At 46.4% G+C, this 22,625-nt stretch overlaps 1 protein-coding gene across 1 annotated transcript in view; it reads left to right on the top strand.

Annotated features, from left to right (window-relative positions):
- Window positions 1-22,625, top strand: part of LOC140066014 (uncharacterized) — a 77,643-nt gene that overhangs the window by 37,524 nt on the left and 17,494 nt on the right. Inside the window, 6 exon segments of the mRNA XM_072113578.1 lie at window positions 2,965-3,896; window positions 9,496-9,588; window positions 10,288-10,993; window positions 15,243-15,788; window positions 18,403-18,545; window positions 18,891-19,025. Coding sequence (XP_071969679.1) covers window positions 2,965-3,896; window positions 9,496-9,588; window positions 10,288-10,993; window positions 15,243-15,788; window positions 18,403-18,545; window positions 18,891-19,025 — 2,555 coding nt within the window.

Here is a 22,625-nt window from a genome sequence, read left to right as displayed (position 1 = left end):
AAAAGCAGTCCTAAAGTAAGTTGAGTGAATGTTATGTGCAAAACACCCAATTCTCATAAACTCTGCATCTGGGAGGCCAGGCTTATCCAGCTCTGTAGCTGCCCCAATATGAGAGGAATTGGTGCCCTAATATCCAGAGGTCCATCCCAAGACAACTGCCACTTTTTAAATATCACCTGCAGCCAAGCCAAGCTGTGGGGGGCACCACTCTTATGAACGGAAAATTGGGACTCACTCTGGGTAAAAGAGAAACTCACCCTAGTCACTGTAACTGGGCCAGAGGACCCCTGCCGTACCTGTCACTTTTCATACATTCTACCCATATACAAACAACACTCTGTGACTTACTCCTCAATAAACCCCAGGGGTGGGTGGCTGATTGGGGCAAGAAGCTCCTTGGCATTTGCAGGGACTATATATATACTGAGTGGGCATATGCAGTAGAATAGGGTCCTGTCAAAAATGGACGCTGGTAGGGAAGGCCAACAAAAATCTTCCAATTGGGGGCACCAAAATTCCTAGTGGTGGCCCTTCTCCTGGGCGTCTAACAGCCGCCACTCATGAATGGAACCTGCATGTGATGTCTTATCACCACTACTGTAGTCAGGACCACCCTGGGTCTTGCACTATATTGCAATATATTGCATTTTGATATTTAGGAAAGTTCAAGGGGGGCACATACTTTCGCAAGTCTCTGTATATACCGTGCCTACAAGTAGTATTCAACCCCCCGCAGATTTAGCAGGTATGATAAGAAGCAAATAAGTTAGAGCCTTCAAACTTCAAACAAGAGCAGGATTTGTGAACCGCACTCATACATGGTCAACATGGGAAAGACAAAGGAGCATTCCAAGGCCATTAGAGACAAGAGACACATCGTGGTGGGTTACAAGGCTGGCAAGGGGTACAAAACCCTTTCCAAGTAGTTGGGCCTACCTGTCTCCACTGTTGAGAGCATCATCCGGAAGTGGAAGGCTTATGGAACTACTGTTAGCCTTCCACGGCCTGGACAGCCTTTGAAAGTTTCCTCCCGTGCCGAGGCCAGGCTTGTCCGAAGAGTCAAGGCTAACCCAAGGACAACAAGGAAGGAGCTTCGAGAAGATCTCATGGCAGTGGGGACATTGGTTTCAGTCAATACCATAAGTAACGTACTCCACCGCAATGGTCTCCGTTCCAGACGAGCACGTAAGGTACCTTTACTTTCAAAGCGTCATGTCAAGGCTCGTTTACAGTTTGCTCATGATCACTTGGAGGACTCTGAGACAGACTGGTTCAAGGTTCTCTGGTCTGATGAGACCAAGATCGAGATCTTTGGTGCCAACCACACACGTGACGTTTGGAGAATGGATGGCACTGCATACGACCCCAAGAATACCATCCCTACAGTCAAGCATGGTAGTGGCAGCATCATGCTGTGGGGCTGCTTCTCAGCAAAGGGGTCTGGCCATCCGGTCCGCATCCATGGAAAGAAGGATAGCACGGCCTACTTGTAGATTTTGGCCAAGAACCTCCGCTCCTCCATCAAGGATCTTAAGATGCGTCGTCATTTCATCTTCCAACAAGACAACGACCCAAAGCACACAGCCAAGAAAACCAAGGCCTGGTTCAAGAGGGAAAAATCAAGGTGTTGCAGTGGCCTAGTCAGTCTCCTGACCTTAACCTTAAACTTGTGGAAGGAGCTCAAAATTAAAGTCCACATAAGACACCCAAAGAACCTAGATAACTTGGAGAAGATCTGCATGGAGGAGTCGGCCAAGATAACTCCAGAGACCTGTGCCGGCCTGATCAGGTCTCATAAAAGACGATTATTAGCTATAATTGCAAACAAGGGTTATTCCACAAAATATTAAACTAGTGGTTGAATAATAATTGACCCACACTTTTATGTTTAAATTTTATTAAAATATAACTAAGCAACATAACTTTGGTTTTGGTTTGTAAGATTTATGCATCTGTTAATAAATCCTGCTCTTGTTGCAAGTTTGAAGGCTCTAACTTATTCGCTTCTTATCAAACCTGCTAAATCTGCGGGGGGTTGAATACTACTTGTAGGCACTGTATATGGACTGACAGTAAATTATACAGAATCTTTATGTTTACCTGCATGCCCAAGGGCCGGAGCTGTGCTACCAGCTACTGTAAGAGAAGAGGAAGCAGGGGAGTGAAAGAAGAGGCTGACAGCATGTGAGTGGTTAATTACAGAAGCTCCAAGACTGCGGGGAGCTGCAGTGACAACCTCCAAAGACACAATTAGTGGGAACTGAACCAACCACCTAAAAAATGTGGAGTGGTGTCCTTTGAGGACTGTGCAGGACTAGTTTGAGCTGCCACTATTTATGTGGGAACTGCACATGTGGGGGCTGGAGAGTAAAGTTACTGCCGTGTTTCTCCTCTGCCTCACTTAATCTCAGTGAGCCAACGACTAATGGTGGTGGAGGGTCTGGACGGGCTAAGACAAGTAGGAGCCAGGAGACCACATGACCTCCTGCCTGGGAGGCAGACACTGACAAGTAGATGGCTAAGCCCTCGCCCTCAGTGGCTAGAGGAATCCTCCGAAGCTATCAAAACCCCGGACACCTTCAGCCAAGCACATCAGCCTGACTACTGGAGACAGCTTGAGTGTCCCACCACCCTATTAAAGTGCGATAGTACCCCAATTTTTAACCCCCTTACCATCAGCCCACAGTCTAGGGATACCTTCCTTAAGAAGTCACGTGTACCCCACAGGAAGTGTCTTTGGCTCTGTTGCTCTCTGCCTCCACCTGCTTCTGCAAGACAGGAGATGCACGTTCATGTGAGAGGACCAGACACAAATACGTGCCCGATCACAGTCAGGGCTGAGTTTAGGGTCAGATCCAAGGGAAACCAAAAAGGCACAACAGAAGGACTGATGGAGACAGGTTGGAATTAAAACTGTGAAATGCTTTATGGTCATATTATATAATCTGTTTTGTTTCTTGGCAGATGACAATACCGGGAGCTCAGAGGAACATCTGATATCATCACATGTTACAGCAGGTGATGGTTGTATCACACCAGTTACATCTGAAGACCATGAAAATATGCCAGGTGCATCCTCAGACCTTCACACCCAAGATCTGTCATCTGCTCCTATTATTTGGGTCCTTTCTTTAGGCATGGATAAGAACATGAAGTCAGGTTTAGAAAGTGTGAATTATTACACTGTTAAACCAGATCTTGAACAAAATCACACAGGAGAGAAGCGATTTTCATGTTCAGAATGTGGGAAATGTTTTACTCAAAAATCAAATCTTGTTAGCCATCAGAGAAGTCACACGGGGGAGAAGCCATATTTATGTTCAGAATGTGGAAAAAGTTTTGCCCATAAACATCTTCTAGTTGAACATAAGAGAAGAGAACATGGGGAGAACCCATTTTCATGTCCAGAATGTGGGAGATGTTTTGCTACGAAACGTCATTTTGTTTTACATCAGAGAAGTCACACAGGGGAGAAGCCATTTTCATGTTCAGAATGTGGGAAATGTTTTGCCCATAAACATTATCTAGTTGAACATCAGAGAACTCACACAGGGGAGAAGCCATATTCATGTTCAGAATGTGGGAAAGGTTTTACTCAAAAATCAAATCTTGTTTTACATCAGAGAAGTCACACAGGGGAGAAGCCATTTTTATGTTCAGAATGTGGAAAATGTTTTGCCCATAAACGTAATCTAGATATACATCGGAGAAGTCACACGGGGGAGAAACCATTTTCATGTTCAGAATGTGGGAAATCTTTTACCCAAAAACCGAATTTTTATCGTCATCTGTTAAGTCACACAGGGGAGAAGCCATTTTCATGTACAGATTGTGGGAAATGTTTTTCTCAGAAATATAATCTTTTTACTCATCAGAAGTCGTTGCACAATGGTAAAGCTGAATAATGTTATAAATCTGGAATATGTTGAAGCCACAGATCACATCGTTTTGCTAAGTGAACAATCATCATCAGTAGACATTTGCTTCTAAATTATATATTTGTAAAGGAACAAACCAGACATAAACTATTTGTCTTGCTTTATGTTATATTATTCTGTTTGTCTGTAAAATAATATGTGTATCTCTCTCCTGCTGTTACCTTATATCATATGAGTTCTATGCCTGGTCCTGCCTGGTGTAGCTTTCCACTATAGCCTATGCCGGTATTGGTGCTTGGAGGTGGCATAAGATATAATGATGCCATCAATGAAGCCGGGTCCCCAGCATATTTGGGCACCAAACATGTCTCTACTCTTTTTTTTTTTTTTTTTAAGTGTTTACTTTTGCATTTTGTAAAACTTTTAATACAATACAATAAACCAAACTGATTTACAAGAATGCTGACTATTACATCATTTTTCCCCCACCACATTACAGAAGTATTAAACATCATTAGGAGGTAGTAGTTAGGATATTACATTGTCCACAACATACATGTGGGGTATTACGGAAAGAATGAGGAGCAGAACATTGTAGCCGGATAACTTGCCTAGACAATAATAATGCTGACACTTGGACACACAGACACTCACACACACACCCATACATTCAGTCTCCTTCTTTAAGGGAATAAGCGAATACCAGAAGGGATTATAAGGCAGTATGGGGATTCATGCACCATCTGGACCAGATGGGCTTATATTTCTGGGGGCATTTCCTGTTGACGTACAAGGAGCGGTAATGGGGAATAACAATGTTAATGAGCAGGATCCACTGTTTTAATGGGGGAGGGTCCTGGTCCTTCCATGACATCATCACAACTTTTCGAGCGTAGTATAAGGTGTACATGAAGAAGATTTTATCGTAGTGGCCATTAATAACCTCATTCATGATGCCAAGGAGACACACAGAGGGGGACATTATACACAGGAATTCAAAGTTAAGAAATTCTAGCACTTCGGACCAAAAAACCTTAGGGAAGGTCCAGACATAATGCAGGAAGGAACCAACTTCAGCCTGACAGCGGAAACATAAATTATTGGGCATTACCCCCATGCGGAAAAATTTTGCAGGGGTGAAATACACCCGATGGAGAAATTTGGACTGGATCAGGAAGTCCCTGGCACTCACCACAGATGTGAAATAGGATAGTTCGACCTCCCTCCAGTCATCATCAGACAGGTCAGGCATATCGCTTCTCCAGTGTTCCAGTGCTTTATCGAATGGCCTGGCCTTTTGTTCCTGTAGGAGGGTATAGACCTGGGTGAGTGGCTTAGGGAGGTCAGGGGTGCCCACCAGAGTCTCTAGCTTGTAGAATTTCACTGTCAGGCTGAGGGAACCAAACTGGGCCTTGAAGGCATGGCATAGTTGTGTATAGTGGAAGTTAGCAGTAGCATATCTCTCTCTTATTGCCTCAAAACCAAGTAGTTCTGCATCTGCATTTAGGAGCAGACCTACGAATTTTACCCCTTTTGTCCCCCCCAAATCGTCCAACCCGGGAGGGAGAGGAAGTAAGAGAGCCAAGGATTTAGCTATAATGGAGTCCCAGGTGAAAGAGGAGGGGAGCTGTTTTCTCCCACCAGGATTTGCGCCCTGCTCCAGCACACTGCTACCATACGCATAGGCAGTGGGATAGTAGATGGGGATTTACACTCACCGGCCACTTTATTAGGTACACCTGTCCAACTGCTCGTTAACACTTAATTTCTAATCAGCCAATCACATGGCGCCAACTCAGTGCATTTAGGCATGTAGACATGGTCAAGACAATCTCCTGCAGTTCAAACCGAGCATCAGTATGGGGAAGAAAGGTGATTTGAGGCCTTTGAACGTGGCATGGTTGTTGGTGCCAGAAGGGCTGGTCTGAGTATTTCAGAAACTGCTGATCTACTGGGATTTTCACGCACAACCATCTCTAGGGTTTACAGAGAATGGTCCGAGAAAGAAAAAACATCCAGTGAGCGGCAGTTCTGTGGGTGGAAATGCCTTGTTGATGCCAGAGGTCAGAGGAGAATGGGAAGACTGGTTCGAGCTGATAGAAAGGCAACAGTGACTCAAATCGCCACCCGATACAACCAAGGTAGGTAGAAGAGCATCTCTGAACGCACAGTACGTCGAACTTTGAGGCAGATGGGCTACAGCAGCAGAAGACCACACCGGGTGCCACTCCTTTCAGCTAAGAACAGGAAACTGAGGCTACAATTTGCACAAGCTCATCGAAATTGGACAGTAGAAGATTGGAAAAACGTTGCCTGGTCTGATGAGTCTCGATTTCTGCTGCGACATTCGGATGGTAGGGTCAGAATTTGGCGTCAACAACATGAAAGCATGGATCCATCCTGCCTTGTAGCAACGGTTCAGGCTGGTGGTGGTGGTGTCATGGTGTGGGGAATATTTTCTTGGCACTCTTTGGGCCCCTTGGTACCAATTGAGCATCGTTGCAACGCCACAGCCTACCTGAGTATTGTTGCTGACCATGTCCATCCCTTTATGACCACAATGTACCCTGTAACATCTGATGGCTACTTTCAGCAGGATAATGCGCCATGTCATAAAGCTGGAATCATCTCAGACTGGTTTCTTGAACATGACAATGAGGTCACTGGACTCAAATGGCCTCCACAGTCACCAGATCTCAATCCAATAGAGCATCTTTGGGATGTGGTGGAACGGGAGATTCGCATCATGGATGTGCAGCCTACAAATCTGCGGCAACTGTGTGATGCCATCATGTCAATATAGACCAAAATCTCTGAGGAGCTTCCAGCACCTTGTTGTATCTATGCCACGAAGAATTGAGGCAGTTCTGAAGGCAAAAGGGGGTCCAACCCGTTACTAGCATGGTGTACCTAATAAAGTGGACGGTGAGTGTATATCTGTAGAGGAGATTCGTAAGGGCTTCATAAGACCCTACCAAAGCCCCAGCTAGAGCAGTAGCAGCATTACCCCTGTCTATGTCTATCCACCACTGAGCGTATAATATCTGAGAGGCCAAGTAATATAAAAATAGGTCAGGGGCTGCCAGCCCACCCCGAGACTTGGGAGCCTGGAGTAGAGCCAGACTAAAGGCTCCACCCTGCCAGTAGAAGGACCGAAGAATACTATCTATGCTCTTGAACAAACTCTTGGGAAGTAATATAGGACAAGCATGAATTAGTTATCAGGGGGTCAATATTTAGTTCTGTATAGGCTTGAATCTTGCGTGATATCTGCACCCCTAGATATTTAAAATTGTCTACTATCTTAACCGGGACTGGGAGGGGAAGGGCAGTTACCCCTTTCTCTGAAAGGGGAAAAATGGCTGATTTGTCCCGGAGACCTGAGAAGCCCCCATAACCGTCAATCAAGGATAGGAGGTATACCAGAGAAGGGCCCACATCCCCAAGGTAGACAAGTGTATCATCAGCGAACATGAATTATATTATATTGTATCAACTATACTGCCTCTAGTAATGCCATTGATTTTATCATCAGCAAGGGGTTCAATGGCAAGAATGAAGAGGAGAAGGGATAGTGGGCACCCCTGTCTAGTACCCCTGGCCATCGAAAAGGGGAGGAGATATTAAGGTTGGTCCTAACCCTGTCTTTGGGTTAGTGGAATAAAAGTTTGACTAATGTTATGAAGCGGGGGCCAATACCCAGTCTAGGCATGAGGGCCCACAGGAAGGGCCATTCCACAAAAGCCTTGCAATTATCTAAGGATAGTATGAACCCGGGATCAGTCGACTCCCCTGCCTCTGCAATGTTAAGATGCAGTCTTTGTATGTTTATATCAGTTCCCTTTCCAGGCATAAAGCCCGTCTGGTCTGGGTGAACAAGGGACAGTACTACTTTATTAAGTCTAGTGGCTAATATTTTTGCTAATACTTTAATATCAGAGTTTAGAAGGAGGTTGAGGGGTATGATTCAGGTAGCAGGGGGTCCTTCCATGGCTCAAGGTATCAGCTGGCAGCATATTTTTAAGCCAAGTTTCAAAAAAGGATACAGGATTTTCCAGATCGTCAGCTCTGTCAATAGATGCAGATATTTGGCGCTGGAGTTCGCTGATCTGCGTTGGCATAGGCCTCTGGACATCCTCCACCTTAGATATTCTGTGCTCCGTCTCCTTAATTCTTTCTTTAGTTTTGTGAACGTTGTGTCTCAGTAGTACAAAGTCCTGCCTTAGCTCATCGACCTTGGTAACAAGCTGGACTGGCACATGTTTATGGCCGCTAGTACCTCCGCGAACTTACGGTCCAGCGCCATGGCTGGGTCAGGCGGCTCAGCAGTATCTTCATAGCTCATCTGAAGGAGGTGCTGAAGCACTTGGTGTCGCTTTGGACAGTTTAGCCGTCTTCCTCCTATTACCCATGGTGATAGTCAGGGCAGAGGGGGCTGATGATAGGACAGGCAATAGGCCCAGCTTCTTAGCATTCGGCAGAGATAAAAATTCACAGCACATGTGAGGTAGTGCAGGAGCTGCTCCTAGGTACAGGCCCTGGAAGGGTTAATATAGAAAAAGGCCCAGCAACAGTGGTGGGTTCTCTGGGCTTATAAAGGGCTCCTATAGAGCCAGGAGGGGTGCACAGCTTGGGATCCCCAGGGATGATGGGTATAGCAGCAGGATAGGGTCCTTCCTCTACTTGTGCAGTGGTCCAGAGAGGAAGGGGTTAATTTTCATGCGCCTAGGCCTCAGGTAGTGCTGGAGATTATTTCCAAGATGGCACCTGGCGGCATGTAGCACTGACCGAAGGGAGGCCGCGGGGCCCAGCAGCGGGCAGCAGAGGTCCGGTCTACAGGGAGAGTCTCCCCAGAGCAATCAGGGCAGCACTGGCCAGGCGCTGCTGAGCCGGGCTCGGTGTTAGGCGAGATGGCGGAGAAGCGGGCAGAGCCGATGGCCGTCGCCAAACGGTGCTGGTACATGGGGGCTGGTGTCCGGAGTGCAGGGGGACCGGATTGGCTGGGGGAGGATTGGCTGGGGAGTTGTGGAGGATGGCTGCCTATGGAGGGTGATAGAGTGTAGGGGCCCGAGAGCTCACCAGCGTGTGCGTCCTCTCAGCTCGGAATCAGGCCACCACATGTCTCTACTCTTATTCAGAACTCCTAATAGCAGAATATCTACCCACCTCAGAGGTCAAGGAGAAACCAGGATCCAGGTGGACATTTGAATATTGTAGAGACCTGGAAAGGACCCAACCCCCCCTTCTCAGACTGAGACCAGAACTAGAAACACAAATAAAAAGATAATCCAAAGAGAACTCCACCACTAAAAGGCCACACCTGTGAATATTTTGTGCTACAAAAGATATTCCCCTTGAATCATGGAGAGGAGGAAAATTGGGCATTAGAAAAATGCAATCTCTAGCACAACTCAAAAAGTGAAAAAGATTAATGATATTTACTCAGTGGTAAAGTGGATAACAAATACAATGTGTGCTGTCAATTATTCTCACAGTGAATATAATGTAATATGTTACACCATATACCTGCATGAAGTGTAGCTTAGCATATTTATCAAATAATGCATAAGAATATATGAGGCCTCTTTCACACACGTATATGTCGATCATATCCTAGCCGGAGAAAAAAGCTTTTCTCAGCTTGGTTAAGATATCAAAAGACATTGAGTTGATTATAGGTGTGTTGTTTGTAAAGGAGCCATCCATGCAGGTGAAATAAGCCATCTTAAGTAGCAAATACAGAAAAAAAACAACTGAGAAATTGCTACAATATAAGCACTGGCAAAATCTACAGTTTGGTACTATAATAGCTGGACAAGTACAGTGAGCCCTAGTTCTAAGCAATTTAACAATTTGTGTCACAAGAAGCTAGCAAGGAAAGTACAAAATCGAATAAACAGGAGAATAGTCAAGAACATGAGCCAAAATCAAACCAGAAGTACAAGCAAATAGCAGAATAAGCATCAGCAGAAAGCTTGTAGCCGAACTATGCTTAGGGATTTTATCAGGGTGCTTGATGTTTGAGAGACAGGGTTCTGTCAGGAGCCGATGTCTATGCAGTTTGCCACGAAAAAGCCCTGGTATGGGCCACTCCGCTCTGGGACAGGAACAACCCAGTCACGGCTAATGTCTCCACATTCCTCACAGAATTCCGGTCCGTCTTTGAGAAACCAGTTGTCTGTGGTGTTGTCTGCAGAAACCGCCCTACTGAATTTACGCCAAGGTGACTCGTCTGTTGGTGACTACGTGGTTCAATTCCGCACTTTAGCATCCATACGATGTGGAATAAAGCAGCTTTGGTCACCACTTTTAAAAAAGGACTCTGGTTAAGTCAAAGACACCCTGTCCGCACGGGACCTGCCGTCTTCCATGAATGGTCTGATCTCCCTGGCCACTCCGTTTCTTTGAGCGCCTGGTGGAGCAACGTGTTGAACAAGCGCAAGCCTGGATCCAACGCGTATCCAGCATGGCTTCTGTCTTTCAAAGACCACCTCTCCCGCCCTCCATGTCTGCTGCTGAGGGACCCATGCAGGTGGACAAAGCTCTTCTGACACCACAAGAACGATCTCAACGAAGACATGAGAAGCTTTGGCTCTATTGTGCCAGCCCGGAACACTTTCTTAAGTCTTGCCCAGTCAGTCCTCAAGCCTCCAGGAAACGCACACACCTAGCGTTCTTGGGAGGAGCATCCCTAGGTGAGAGCAAAGCTTCTCCACGACTGAACTTGCCTGTTTTACTCAGCTCCAGAACAGGTACTCAGTTTCGAGCCACTATCTTCTTGGATTCTGGTTCTGTAGGAAATTTCGTGGATGCTGCCCTGGTATCCCAGTATCACCTTGCTGTGCTCCGCCTAGAGAAGCCGCTGGCTATCTCCTCCGGCAGTGGGCAGGTCCTCAGCGATCCAGCATATTACTTCACCGACCTTCTGTCTCTGATAGTTGGCTATGCACCCAACGTCTGTCGCTCTGTTGGGTCTCCTGTGGTTGCAGCAACACGCTCCTGTGCTCGACTGGTAGACTGGGGAGATTGTTCGCTGGGGTCCAGAGTGCCAGTCACGCTGTCTCTTGGTTCTTCGGCCGCTGTCCACCATGTCTTCTGTATCCTCCAAACCTCTGGTGGGTCTTCTCAGACAAACAAGCGGAGACTCTGCCACCACACTGTCCTTACAATGGTCCTATAGAGTCTCCGCCACGAGGTAGGGTATACCCATTGTCCGCACCTGAGACCACGGCTATGTCAGTCTATATCATAGAGAATCTGCAGAAAGGGTTTATCCGCAAGTCTTTGTCTCCTGCCGGTGCTGGATTCTTTTTTGTGGCCAAGAAAGATGGATCTCTCCTCCCCTGCGTAGACTATTGTGGGCTTAATAAAGTTACTATGAAGAACCGCTACCCACTACCTTTGATCACTGAACTCTTTGATTGCCTCCGTGGAGCTCAGGTCTACACTAATTTGGACCTTCGGGGGGCATATAATCTCATCCATATCCATGAAGGGGATGAATGGAAGACTGCCTACAACACTTGAGATTGACACTTAAAGCAGTAAGGGCCAATTGCCTGTATGCCAAACTTGAAAAGTGCCAGTTTCACCAGAAGAGTCTTCCGTTCCTTGGGTATATCATTTCTGACAAGGGTCTACAGATGGATCCCACCAAATTGTCTGTGGTTCTCCACTGGCATCTATACAGAGATTCTTGGGCTTTGTTAACTAGTACTGGCAAGTCATACTACATTTCTCCTCCCTCATGTCGCCTATTGTGGCGTTAACAAAGACAAACGCTGACCTAAGCTCTGGCCTCCCATGGCCGAAGAATCATTTTCTAAATTGAAGTCTGCCTTTGCCTCAGCTCCTGTTCTCACACGGCCTGATACAGAGAAACCATTCTGGCGTGGGGTTGACACTATCTCTGTGGGAGCTGGAGCCATCCTCACCCAGATACCTGTGGTTTCTTCTCAACGACTTTTTCTGTTGCAGAGAGGAAATAATCCATAGGTGATCGGGAGCTTCTGTCCATAAAACTTGCCTTGGAAGAGTTATCTGGTGGAAGAAGCTCATCATCCGGTCTGTATCTACACAGAACACAAGAATTTCTCATACCTCCAGACCGCCCAGCATCTCATTCCTTGACCGGCTTGTTCATCCCTCTTTCTTCCGCTTCAATTTTATGATACATTTCCAGCCTGCAAAGAATGTTAAGGCTGATGCTCTCTCTCGTGCCTCTGATGTGATTGGGGAAGAACCGACTCCTCATCATATTGTCCCTCCTGAACGACTGGTTGTTGCCACTCCTGTGGACCTATAGCAGCTTCCTCCTGGCATGACTTATTTCCAACCTGCTCTTCGAAAGAGGATACTAATGTCAGAACTCGCAAATTGTACTGATGGGGTCAGGTTTCAGGCTTCTTGCTGGAAAACCACACCCAGAGCTGCCTGTGATTGACAGCTCCCTTTCTGATCCTGGGAAAGCTGGGTGTGTCTCTGTAATCGTTTTTCCTGCAGCTGGAGTTTAAGTGATGGACGGCTGAGCCAGTCAGTGCTGGAGGTAGTGTCCATTTCTACCCTAAATTCTGCCCAGCCCTTCATATGGTGCTGGTTATTGCAGTCTATCTGTGTATCTAGTGCTCTTGCCATTGGGTTCTTGCTATTCTGTGTATTGACTTCTGCTTTGCCTACTGACCATTCTATTTGCTATACGTATCTGTACCTTTGCCGCCATCTTGGTTTTGACCAGGTTTGTTTGACTTCGTTTGTCTGTCTGTATTTGTTGTTGTCCCTAAGTATAGTTTATCCCCTAGTGTTACCACACCATGCTGTCTGTCTAGCGTTGGTTTCTGTTACCACTGTTAACACTGACCTATATTTGTATTCCGGTTACCTGTCCGCTCCACCATCCAGCAGCTGCCAGACGAAGTACGTTTTCTTGTCATCTTGTAGGGTCATTCATGGACAGTCAGTTAGGTTCCTGATAGTGGGTTCACCCTTATAAGGGCGGTTTATCTGCTTTAGGCAGGGTCTTAGCCCACAGGGACATCGCAGGGTGAGTTCGCCACCACCTACCTAGTCTGACGGCTATCGCCAAGCCTGGTTGAGGTTGCGCGGTTGCTGGACAGGTACTGACAACTTGGGGACATTGCTCTTGTGTGGCTGGGCACCCTGGGGTTCAGAGCTCTGCCGCTCTCATATCTCTTTACTACTAGTGGTCAGATATGGTAAAGGACGTTCGAGATTTTGTTCCTGTTCTTCCTTTTCCCATAACAAGTCATCACGTCTCAAGCCAGCAGGTCTCCTCCTGCTGTTGCCGATTCCCAGTTGCCCGTGGACTAACAAAGCCATGGACTTTGTTAGGGATGTCCCATCTTTTTTTGGTAATACAGTCATCTGGGTGGTAACAGATCGGTTTTCCAAGATGTCCCACTTTGTGCTCCACCAGGTCTGCCGTCATCTCCTCGTCTTGCCAGCCTGTTCTTTCTCCATATCTTCCGGATACACGGACTTCCTCTTCACATTGTCTCGGACCGTGGGGTCCAGCTTGTTTTCAGGTTCTGGCGTTACCTCTGCAATCAACTGCAGGTCAAGCTGGGCTTCTCCTGTGCATACCACCCATAGTCCAACGAGTATGTGGAGAGAGACCAGACTCTGGGATGCTATCTACTGCACTTTGTCTCTGCTCAAAAGGATGACCTTGGGCGGAATTTTCTTGTAATTCTCTAGACAATTTTTATACTATAAGATTTCTTGATTTACCTGCTATTGGACCATTTGATGTTTCTGGAGATCACTGTAGTCTAGCACAGTGTTAGGAGTAACTGCACCTGCTCAAAGAAGGGCATTGCTGCTGCATCTAGGAGGACCTGATTCCCAGGACATATTTAAACAGGAGAAGAGTCAGTCTATGAGACAGTCATGGTGTTGCCCTGGCCAACCATAGCCATGTTTAGCAGTTTGTGGTGTCAATTTGCCAAATTAGCTATTCGGATGCCAATCAGGCAATATGTCCAGGTTAGGCAGCCAAATCTGACAAACAGGTCCGATCATCTCTATTAGAAAAGCTTCACCTCTGCAGAGCAGCCTGATTCCAAAGATGTCCCCAGGTCTACCACAACCAGATTCCTCAAATTTGATGCAAGGGGTTGTGTGCAGATATCACTGCTATTAACCCCTTAACAACGTATCACTTATAACTATATCATGCGTAGGCTGTGGGTGTTTGGAGAGGGCTCACGGGCTGAGCCCTCTCCATAGTCGGTGAGCATTTACTGCATACACTTAGAAGCATTAAATCATTAAAAGCTAGCATTAAAAAGCAGGAGGTTTGTGGGCACCGCCATGTTGGCTAAAATTGTCGCTCCCTGTTTGTATGACAACCTTATAAAGGGTGCTCCCGCGATTCCTGTCTTGGAACGCAGGCGCACCCATGTAACTCCGTGTGCCCCTGGATCACCATGGATCTTACCTCCCCTGGCTCCAGCGGCGGTCTCTCGATAATTGGCGCTGGCCTGCCATAAGTGTCTGCCTCTTCCTGTGACCCTTGCCGGATCTTCAAGCCATCCCTTGAAGAGAAAGCTCCCCTGTGTATCCTGCATTCCTGTGTATCCTGCATTCCTGTGTGCCAGTCCGTTCCTGTGTTCCAGTCAGTTCCTGTGTTCCTGATCCATGTGCCAGTCCATTCCTGTGTTCCAGATCCGTGTGCCAGTCCGTTCCTGTGTTACTGATCCGTGTTTCAGTCCGTTGCTGTGTTCCTGATCCGTGTGCCAGCTCCTGCGATTCCTGACGTGAGTCCTAGTGTACCTTCCTGTGCTGTTCTTACGCTGTCACCCCGGATAAAGACTGTCTCCTGCATTACTACCTTGGCAGCCACCGTTAGTCCCACCTGTGGAATGACCTGGTGGTACCCTGCCGCAGCAAGACCATCCCGCTTTGCACTTAGATTCCGGTCCCAGGTGTCGGCAAGTACCACCTCCAGTCCAGAGGGTCCACAGTTTCCCAGCCCTCACAGTAAGATCTAGCCAAGGAGCCCCATCAGATACTGGAAGAACTTTACATTATTGTCGCCCGGCAGTCGCAGCAGATTGCTGCCCAAGAAGAACGTTTAGGCCAAGTCGCTTCCGCTCTCCAACAGCTGATTGACTCTCGGCCTCAGCATCAGGCCCCTGTGACTACTCCGGCGGCAGTTCCAGCGACTATCCCTGCAACTTCTCTAGTCATTCTGGCTAGTCCACCCAGTGCCATCTCCGTTTGTCAGCGAGCGCTCCAACGTGGCGTTCATCATCAGCCTCCTCACCGGGAAGGCCCTGGCCTGGGCTACTCCTTTGTGGGACAGGAATGATCCAGTTATGGCCACCCATACCACTTTCCTGGCAGAGTTCCGGTCCGAGTTGGAGAAACCAGCACGAGCCTCCTCTGCGGAAACAGCACTACTGAATCTATGCCAAGGAGACTCAACTGTAGGTGAATACGCTGTCCATTTCCGCACCTTGGCGTCTGAACTCGGTTGGAACGACGCGGCTTTATGTGTGACTTTTAAGAAAGGACAGTCTTCACGGGTTAAAGATGCATTGGCTGCCCATGATCTGCCAACTACTCTGAGTGGTCTTATCACCATGGCCACCCAGATAGAAGTGTGGTTCTTGGAACAAGCTGAAGAGTTGCGGCACGAGGGACCTCTAGTCGCTCAGAGGGGTTTCACATGTAATTCCTCCTGTCCAGCTGGTGTAGGTTTCTTCTTTGTTTCCAAGAAGGAAGGCTCCTTACGTCCCTGCATAGATTATCACGGGCTGAACAAGATCACAGTTAAAAACTGCTACCCCCTGCTGTTAATTACAGAACTCTTGGATTGCCTGCGCAGTTCCAGGGTATTCTCCAAGCTGGATCTCTATGGTGCTTATAACCTCATCCGGATGCGCATGGGTGACGAGTGAAAGACGGCGTTTAATACACGTGATGGGCACTATGAATATTTAGTAATGCCCATTGGTCTATGTAATGCCCCTGATGTTTTTCAGGAGTTTGTGAACGACATTTTTCGAGACCTTCTTTATACGTGTGAATAATACTGGGATGTGTGGTGCTCAAGAAAATTGGGATTCTCGGTCCTCTTCATACAAGGTAGATGAATTTTCGGCACACACAATGAGTTTTCTTTGCTTAATTAATTTTTATTTGTAATGAAAAAAATTCATAGTAATCAGCCTTCACCATGAAGTAGTTTTGTATCATAACATCTTTTTTCAAACATAAGTAGATCAACAATTAGTACGACGTTTCGGTCATCTCGACCTTTGTCAAGTGTGATCTTATTCTGAAAGATTAATAATAAACAAAAAATTAGGAAGGATCGTTACATAGTTCTATATATAATTATACATAATCTTATCCACGGGTTATACAAAGGATATATATAGTGTTATTCACGTTAAATTAATGGCAAACATCATAGAGAAAGTACCAAACAGTAAATATATGTTTAAATTCATCTGGATGAAATAACATAATTATGTATAAAATGGAAATCACATAATCGTAATTCATGAGAAGAGAAAAATTTCTTCTAGACGGATATATTGAAACACAAAAATGTTGAAAAACAAAAAATCCAGGTAAGGTGGTTGTTAGAGATAGATGGAACTACGTGAAAGCTCTGAGTGTCAGAGTGAAGGGGAATACCAGGTTATAGAGAGGTAGATGAAAGTTACAAAGGCATCACATTAGTAAAAGCATAACATAAGCAGCATGTAGGAGTCAAAGGAAACTATTGTGAAAGACTTACTTTGTAGTGGAGGTATATGAAGTTGAGGTGAGGCAGAAGCACTGGTTGCATGTGTGCGCGTTATTTATATACTGGCTTGGCGTCATCCAGAGTCAGATGCGCATGACCGGAAAGGAGACAGGTTGATATGGAGAAAGGGAATGCTAAGTGTGGCGCATCAAGTAGGCGCAGCTGCGCATGACCGGAGGATTAGTATTGCGATGTGTCAGGGAAGTGAAACAAGAGGCGCCACATATAATGTTTCTCTTTTTTTAACTTCCCTGACACATCGCAATACTAATCCTCCGGTCATGCGCAGCTGCGCCTACTTGATGCGCCACACTTAGCATTCCCTTTCTCCATAGCAACCTGTCTCCTTTCCGGTCATGCGCATCTGACTCTGGATGAGTAAGTCTTTCACAATAGTTTCCTTTGTCTCCTACATGCTGCTTATGTTATGCTTTTACTAATGTGATGCCTTTGTAACTTTCATCTACCTCTCTATAACCTGGTATTCCCCTTCACTCTGACACTCAGAGCTTTCACGTAGTTCCATCTATCTCTAACAACCACCTTACCTGGATTTTTTGTTTTTCAACATTTTTGTGTTTCAATATATCCGTCTAGAAGAAATTTTTCTCTACTCATGAATTACGATTATGTGATTTCCATTTTATACATAATTATGTTATTTCATCCAGATGAATTTAAACATATATTTACTGTTTGGTACTTTCTCTATGATGTTTGCCATTAATTTAACGTGAATAACACTATATATATCCTTTGTATAACCCGTGGATAAGATTATGTATAATTATATATAGAACTATGTAACGATCCTTCCTAATTTTTTGTTTATTATTAATCTTTCAGAATAAGATCACACTTGACAAAGGTCGAGATGACCGAAACGTCGTACTAATTGTTGATCTACTTATGTTTGAGAAAAAGATGTTATGATACAAAACTACTTCATGGTGAAGGCTGATTACTATGAATTTTTTTCATTACAAATAAAAATTAATTAGGCAAAGAAAACTCATTGTGTGTGCCGAAAATTCATCAACCTTCTTTATACGTGTGTCTTGGTCTACCTAGATGACATCTTGGTGTACTCTCCAGACCTTGACTCCCACCAGGCACACGTACGACAAGTTCTTGGTCGACTTTGTGCAAATCCCCTCAATGCCAAATTAGAAAAATGTCAGTTTCACCAGCACAGCCTTCCATTCCTTGGTTACATAATTTCCGACAGAGGCCTCAGATGGACCCCGCGAAATTGTCTCCAGTTCTTCAGTGGCCACGCCCAGAGGGCCTACGAGCCATACAGAGGTTCCTGGGTTTTGCCAACTATTACCGGGAGTTTATTACGCACTTCTCCACTCTGGAGTCTCCCATTGTGGCACTCACCAAGAAGGTTGCCAATATATGTGCCTGGTCTCCTGCTGCTGAGATGGCCATTTTGAAGTCCGCTTTCACCTCTTCTCCCGTACTCACTAGCCCTGATACGAACAAACCCTTTCTTCTTGAGGTGGATGCGTCCTCCGTCCTTTGGAGCGGTGCTCACCCAGAAAGGGCCCAAGGGTCGAACTTCCACATGCCACAAGCCATCAAGCTTGATCTGGAAAATGGCGGTATCTTCTGGAGGGAGGTCTCCATCCCGTTAGTGTGTACACTGACTTGCTGAACCTCCAGACAGCCCAGCGCCTGAACCGCAGGCAAGCCCATTGTTATTCTCACATTTCGACCTGCTGATACATTTTCGTCCTGCAGACAAGAATGTCAAAGCTGATGCCCTGTCCTGTGCTTCGGATGTTGTTGGCGAAGAACCGGCTCTCCGGCACATAATTTCTCCTGACCAGCTTGTTGTTGCAGCTCCGATAGATCCTCGGCAGCTACCTCCCGACAAGACATATGTTAGACCAGCTCTCCGAGAGAGGATTCTGTCATGGGGACATTCTTCTCGTGTGGCTGGGCACCCTGGGGTGCAACACACTGTGGTCCTCATCTCCTGCTACTACTGGTGGCCAGACTTGGTCAAAGATATTTGGGAGTTTGTGGGATCCTGCTCCTCCTGTGCCCGTAACAAAGCCACTCATCTCAAATCGGATGGACTGGTACTTCCATTGCCGATACTCAGTTGCCGTGGTTCCATGTAGCAATGGACTTTGTCACCGATCTGCCTGTCTCTTGGGGCAGTACTGTCATCTGGGTGGTGACAGAACGGTTTTCCAAAATGTCCCATTTTGTTCCCCTTCCAGGTCTTCCGTCTTCCCCACGGCTTGCCAGTCTATTCTTCAAACATATCTTCCGGGAGCACGGTCTTCCGCTACACATTGTGTTCAATCGAGGAGTCAACCTTGACTTTTCTTCTGCCTACCACCCTCAGACGAATGGTCAGATAGAGAGGGTGAACCAGACTTTGGGCTGCTACCTCCGTCACTTTGTCTCAGACCATCAGGACAACTGGACTGACCTACTACCTAGGGCTGAGTTCACCTACAATTCCCTCCTTTTCTGCTGTCTCCTCCCTCTGATGTCCCTGCGGTACAGAATTTGTTGCAGAACCTCAAGTCTATTTGGGAACAGACCCGCCAGTCTCTTCTACGAGCTACAGACCGTACCAGGCTGATAAGAAACATCAAGCTCCTCCTGTCTTCTCCCCTGGTGACAAAGTATGGTTGTCCTCCAAATACGTCCGGCTTAAGATACCCAGCTACAAACTTGGACCCTTTGAGGTAATCAAGCTCATCAATCAAGTGGCCTACAAGCTCCGCCTTCCTCCATCTATGCGCACCCCGAACTCCTTCCATGTCTCCCTCCTGAAGCCAATCATCTTGAACCGCTTCTCCCAGCAATTCCCTCCTCCTGCTCCTGAGGCGGATTCCCCAGATGTCTATGAAGTTAAGGAGATTCGGGACGCGAAGACCGTGAGGGGTAAGCGCTTTTTTCTTGTAGAATGGAAGGTGTTCGGGCCTGAGGAGAGATACCGAGAACATTTTGGATCGGATTCTCCTCCAGAGGTTCCTTGGGACCAATAACAAGAGGGGGAGGCCGAAATGGGGGGCACTGTCACGAGTGCTCCCACAATCCCTGTCTCGGATCGTGCCCCCGGAGCTCTGCGGATCTTACCTCCCCTGGCTCCAGCGGCGGTCTCTTGATAATTGGCGCTGGCCTGCCAAAAGTGCCTGCCTCTTCCTGTGACCCTTGCCGGATCTTCAAGCGATCCCCTGAAGAGAAAGCTCCCCTGTGTATCCTGCGTTCCTTTGTATCCTCTGTTACTGATCCGTGTTCCAGTCTGTTCCTGTGTTCCTGATCCGTGTGCCAGTCTGTTCCTGTGTTCCTGATCCGTGTGCCAGTCCATTCCTGTGTTCCTGATCCGAGTGCCATCTCCTGCGATTCCTGACGTGAGTGCTAGTGTGCCTTCCTGTGCTGTTCTCCCGCTGTCACCCTGGATAGAGACCGTTACTACCCTTGCAGCCAACGCGGGCTAGTTGCACCTGTGGAATCGGCAAGACTATCCCGCTTTTCCGCGGGCTCTGGTGAAGACCAGGGGCCACTTAGACTCCGGTGCCAGGTGTCGGCTAGTACCACCTCCCGCGGTGGTCCAGGTGGTCCACAGACTCCCAGCCCTTACTAGCCTTACGCCATACAAAGACCCGAGTCTGTCTCGTTCCAAATCAATTCTTAAAATGGTAGATATGATTAATCAGACGGACCACCTATGGTTAAAGTACCCTGGGGGAGGGGGGTCTGAAAATAGTTTAAAAAAAATGTAAAAAGTGAAAAAAAATTAAATAAAACAACAAAAAAAATCAAATCACCCCCACTTTACCTAGAACTGATATAAATATAAATAAACAGTAAAAATCATTAACATGTTGGATATCCTCATGTCCAAAATGTTCAATCTATCAAATTATAATAACAGAAAATAGCACCCGATGTCGAAAAATGCCACTTTTCTAACATTGTGCAACATGCAAAATAAGTGATCTAAAGGCCATACAGTCCTCAAAATAGTAGCACTGAAAATGTCATCAAAAGATGCAAAAAATGACACCACAAACACCTCCATACACTGAAGTATGAAAAAAGTTATTAGCACCAAACATGTCAAAATAAATAATTTTTTATTTCTACAGGAGGTTATAATTTTTGTAAATGTATGTAAACATAGATTTGGTATCTCTGTGATCATACCGACCCAAAGAATAAAGTAGACATGTCATTTGGGACCCACAGTGAAAGATGTAAAATCCGAGCCCACAAGAAAAATGCATTTCACCAATTTTCTCGCTTCCCAGTACTCGGCATCAAATATTAAATACGTTCACTATGAAGTCCAATTTCTTATGCAGAAAACAAGCCCTCACACAGCTCTTTATATGGAAAAATAAAAAAGCTATGGATTTTTGAAGGTTGGGAGTAAAAAAGGAAAATGCACAAATGAAAAAGGGCCTCGGGGGGGAAAAAGCAGTTTCTGGTCCTGGTTATGGCTTCATAAGGGCATAAGTGAGGGTCTCAAGCTAGTCCAATCCATCTGTTGTGCCTACCAAGAGAAGCACGTGCTCCACCAAAGCAGGAATTGTGGTCCTGCAGTTAAAGCTCCATTGAACATAGCACTGCAGCCGCCTCATACAAGCTCCACAGAATGGACGGTTCCTCTCGCTTGCTCCAAACTCTTCAGCCAGCACCAAATCCAGCATCTCACTGAGCACATTCAGCGCACAAGAAGTTTCAGATAAAAGAATGTCCTTAATCATCACATGACATAATTAAGGACAATCTTTTGTCAGAAATGCAATGACTGTGCTTTTAACTTCTGGATGTCTCATTATCTGTAAATAAGGTTTATATGCCCTCTGGACACACGAGCGAGATCGTATTTCTCCCACACAAGGGGCTGGTCACATGACTATGACATCATCACAGGTCCTTTCCCCTCTCACATATATCTGGAGCACAGCTCTGCAGGCGGAGGTACTTGTGTAGTCACCGGTGTTGTCTGTCAGGGTTACCGGGGCACATTAATCAGTGACCCCTCACTTCCATCTCTCTGGTATTTTCCACCAGAATCTAATCCATCCCTGAGTATCCGCTCACTATACAGAGGAGGGATGTGGGGGGTGAAGGAAGATCTGTATGAAGCCGCGACCACTGCAGACTGCAATGTGCTGCAGATGGTTATATGAAAGTTACAGCCTAATAATAGACTGATATCATCATAGAGAAACTCCTATATAATCCATTATTATCCCAACCACACGACATCCACCACCGAGTCACCGGCATCTCCTCATTGTACTTCTACTCATTACAGGAACTGCATTTCTCTACATGATGTTACTTTATCTTATCTTCTTTCTCTTCAGGATCAGACGATGGACAGAGACACGAGGGTGGAGAGAATATTCCAGCTCACCCTAGAGATTCTCTTCTATATTACTGGAGAGGTGAGAGATTGTGATGAGGTCACATTACATCATTATCTATGGGAATAACAGATGATAGGACTGGAGAGGTGAGAGATTCTGGAAATGTATGGAGGGAGATTTATCAATGTGTCTCTCCATAACCAGGATTACACAGTAGTGAAGAAAACCTCTAGTGGGCGCTGTCAGGCCCCTGTGTATGAAGGACGGGGGAGAACCCTGAGCCCAATCCCGGCTCCTCCACCTCACCCCCTGATACATGATGACATCAATGAGCAGAAGATCCTAGAAGTCACCCACAAGATGATGGAGCTGCTGACTGGAGAGGTGACACTGCTGGGAATGCTGGGACATTATACAGTAACGCTATGAAGGGATCTGGGTGATGACGGGATCATTGTGTGTGTCAGGTTCCTATAAGGTGTCAGGATGTGGCTGTCTATTTCTCCATGGAGGAGTGGGAGTATTTAGAAGGACACAAAGATGTGTACAAGGACGTCATGATGGAGGACCACCAGCCCCTCACATCAGCAGGTAATAGACAGGACTAAATCCACACGT

The sequence above is a fragment of the Engystomops pustulosus genome, chromosome 6, assembly GCF_040894005.1.
Source record: "Engystomops pustulosus chromosome 6, aEngPut4.maternal, whole genome shotgun sequence".
Taxonomy (NCBI): domain Eukaryota; kingdom Metazoa; phylum Chordata; class Amphibia; order Anura; family Leptodactylidae; genus Engystomops; species Engystomops pustulosus.
This window is presented reverse-complemented; position numbering and strand designations above follow the sequence as displayed.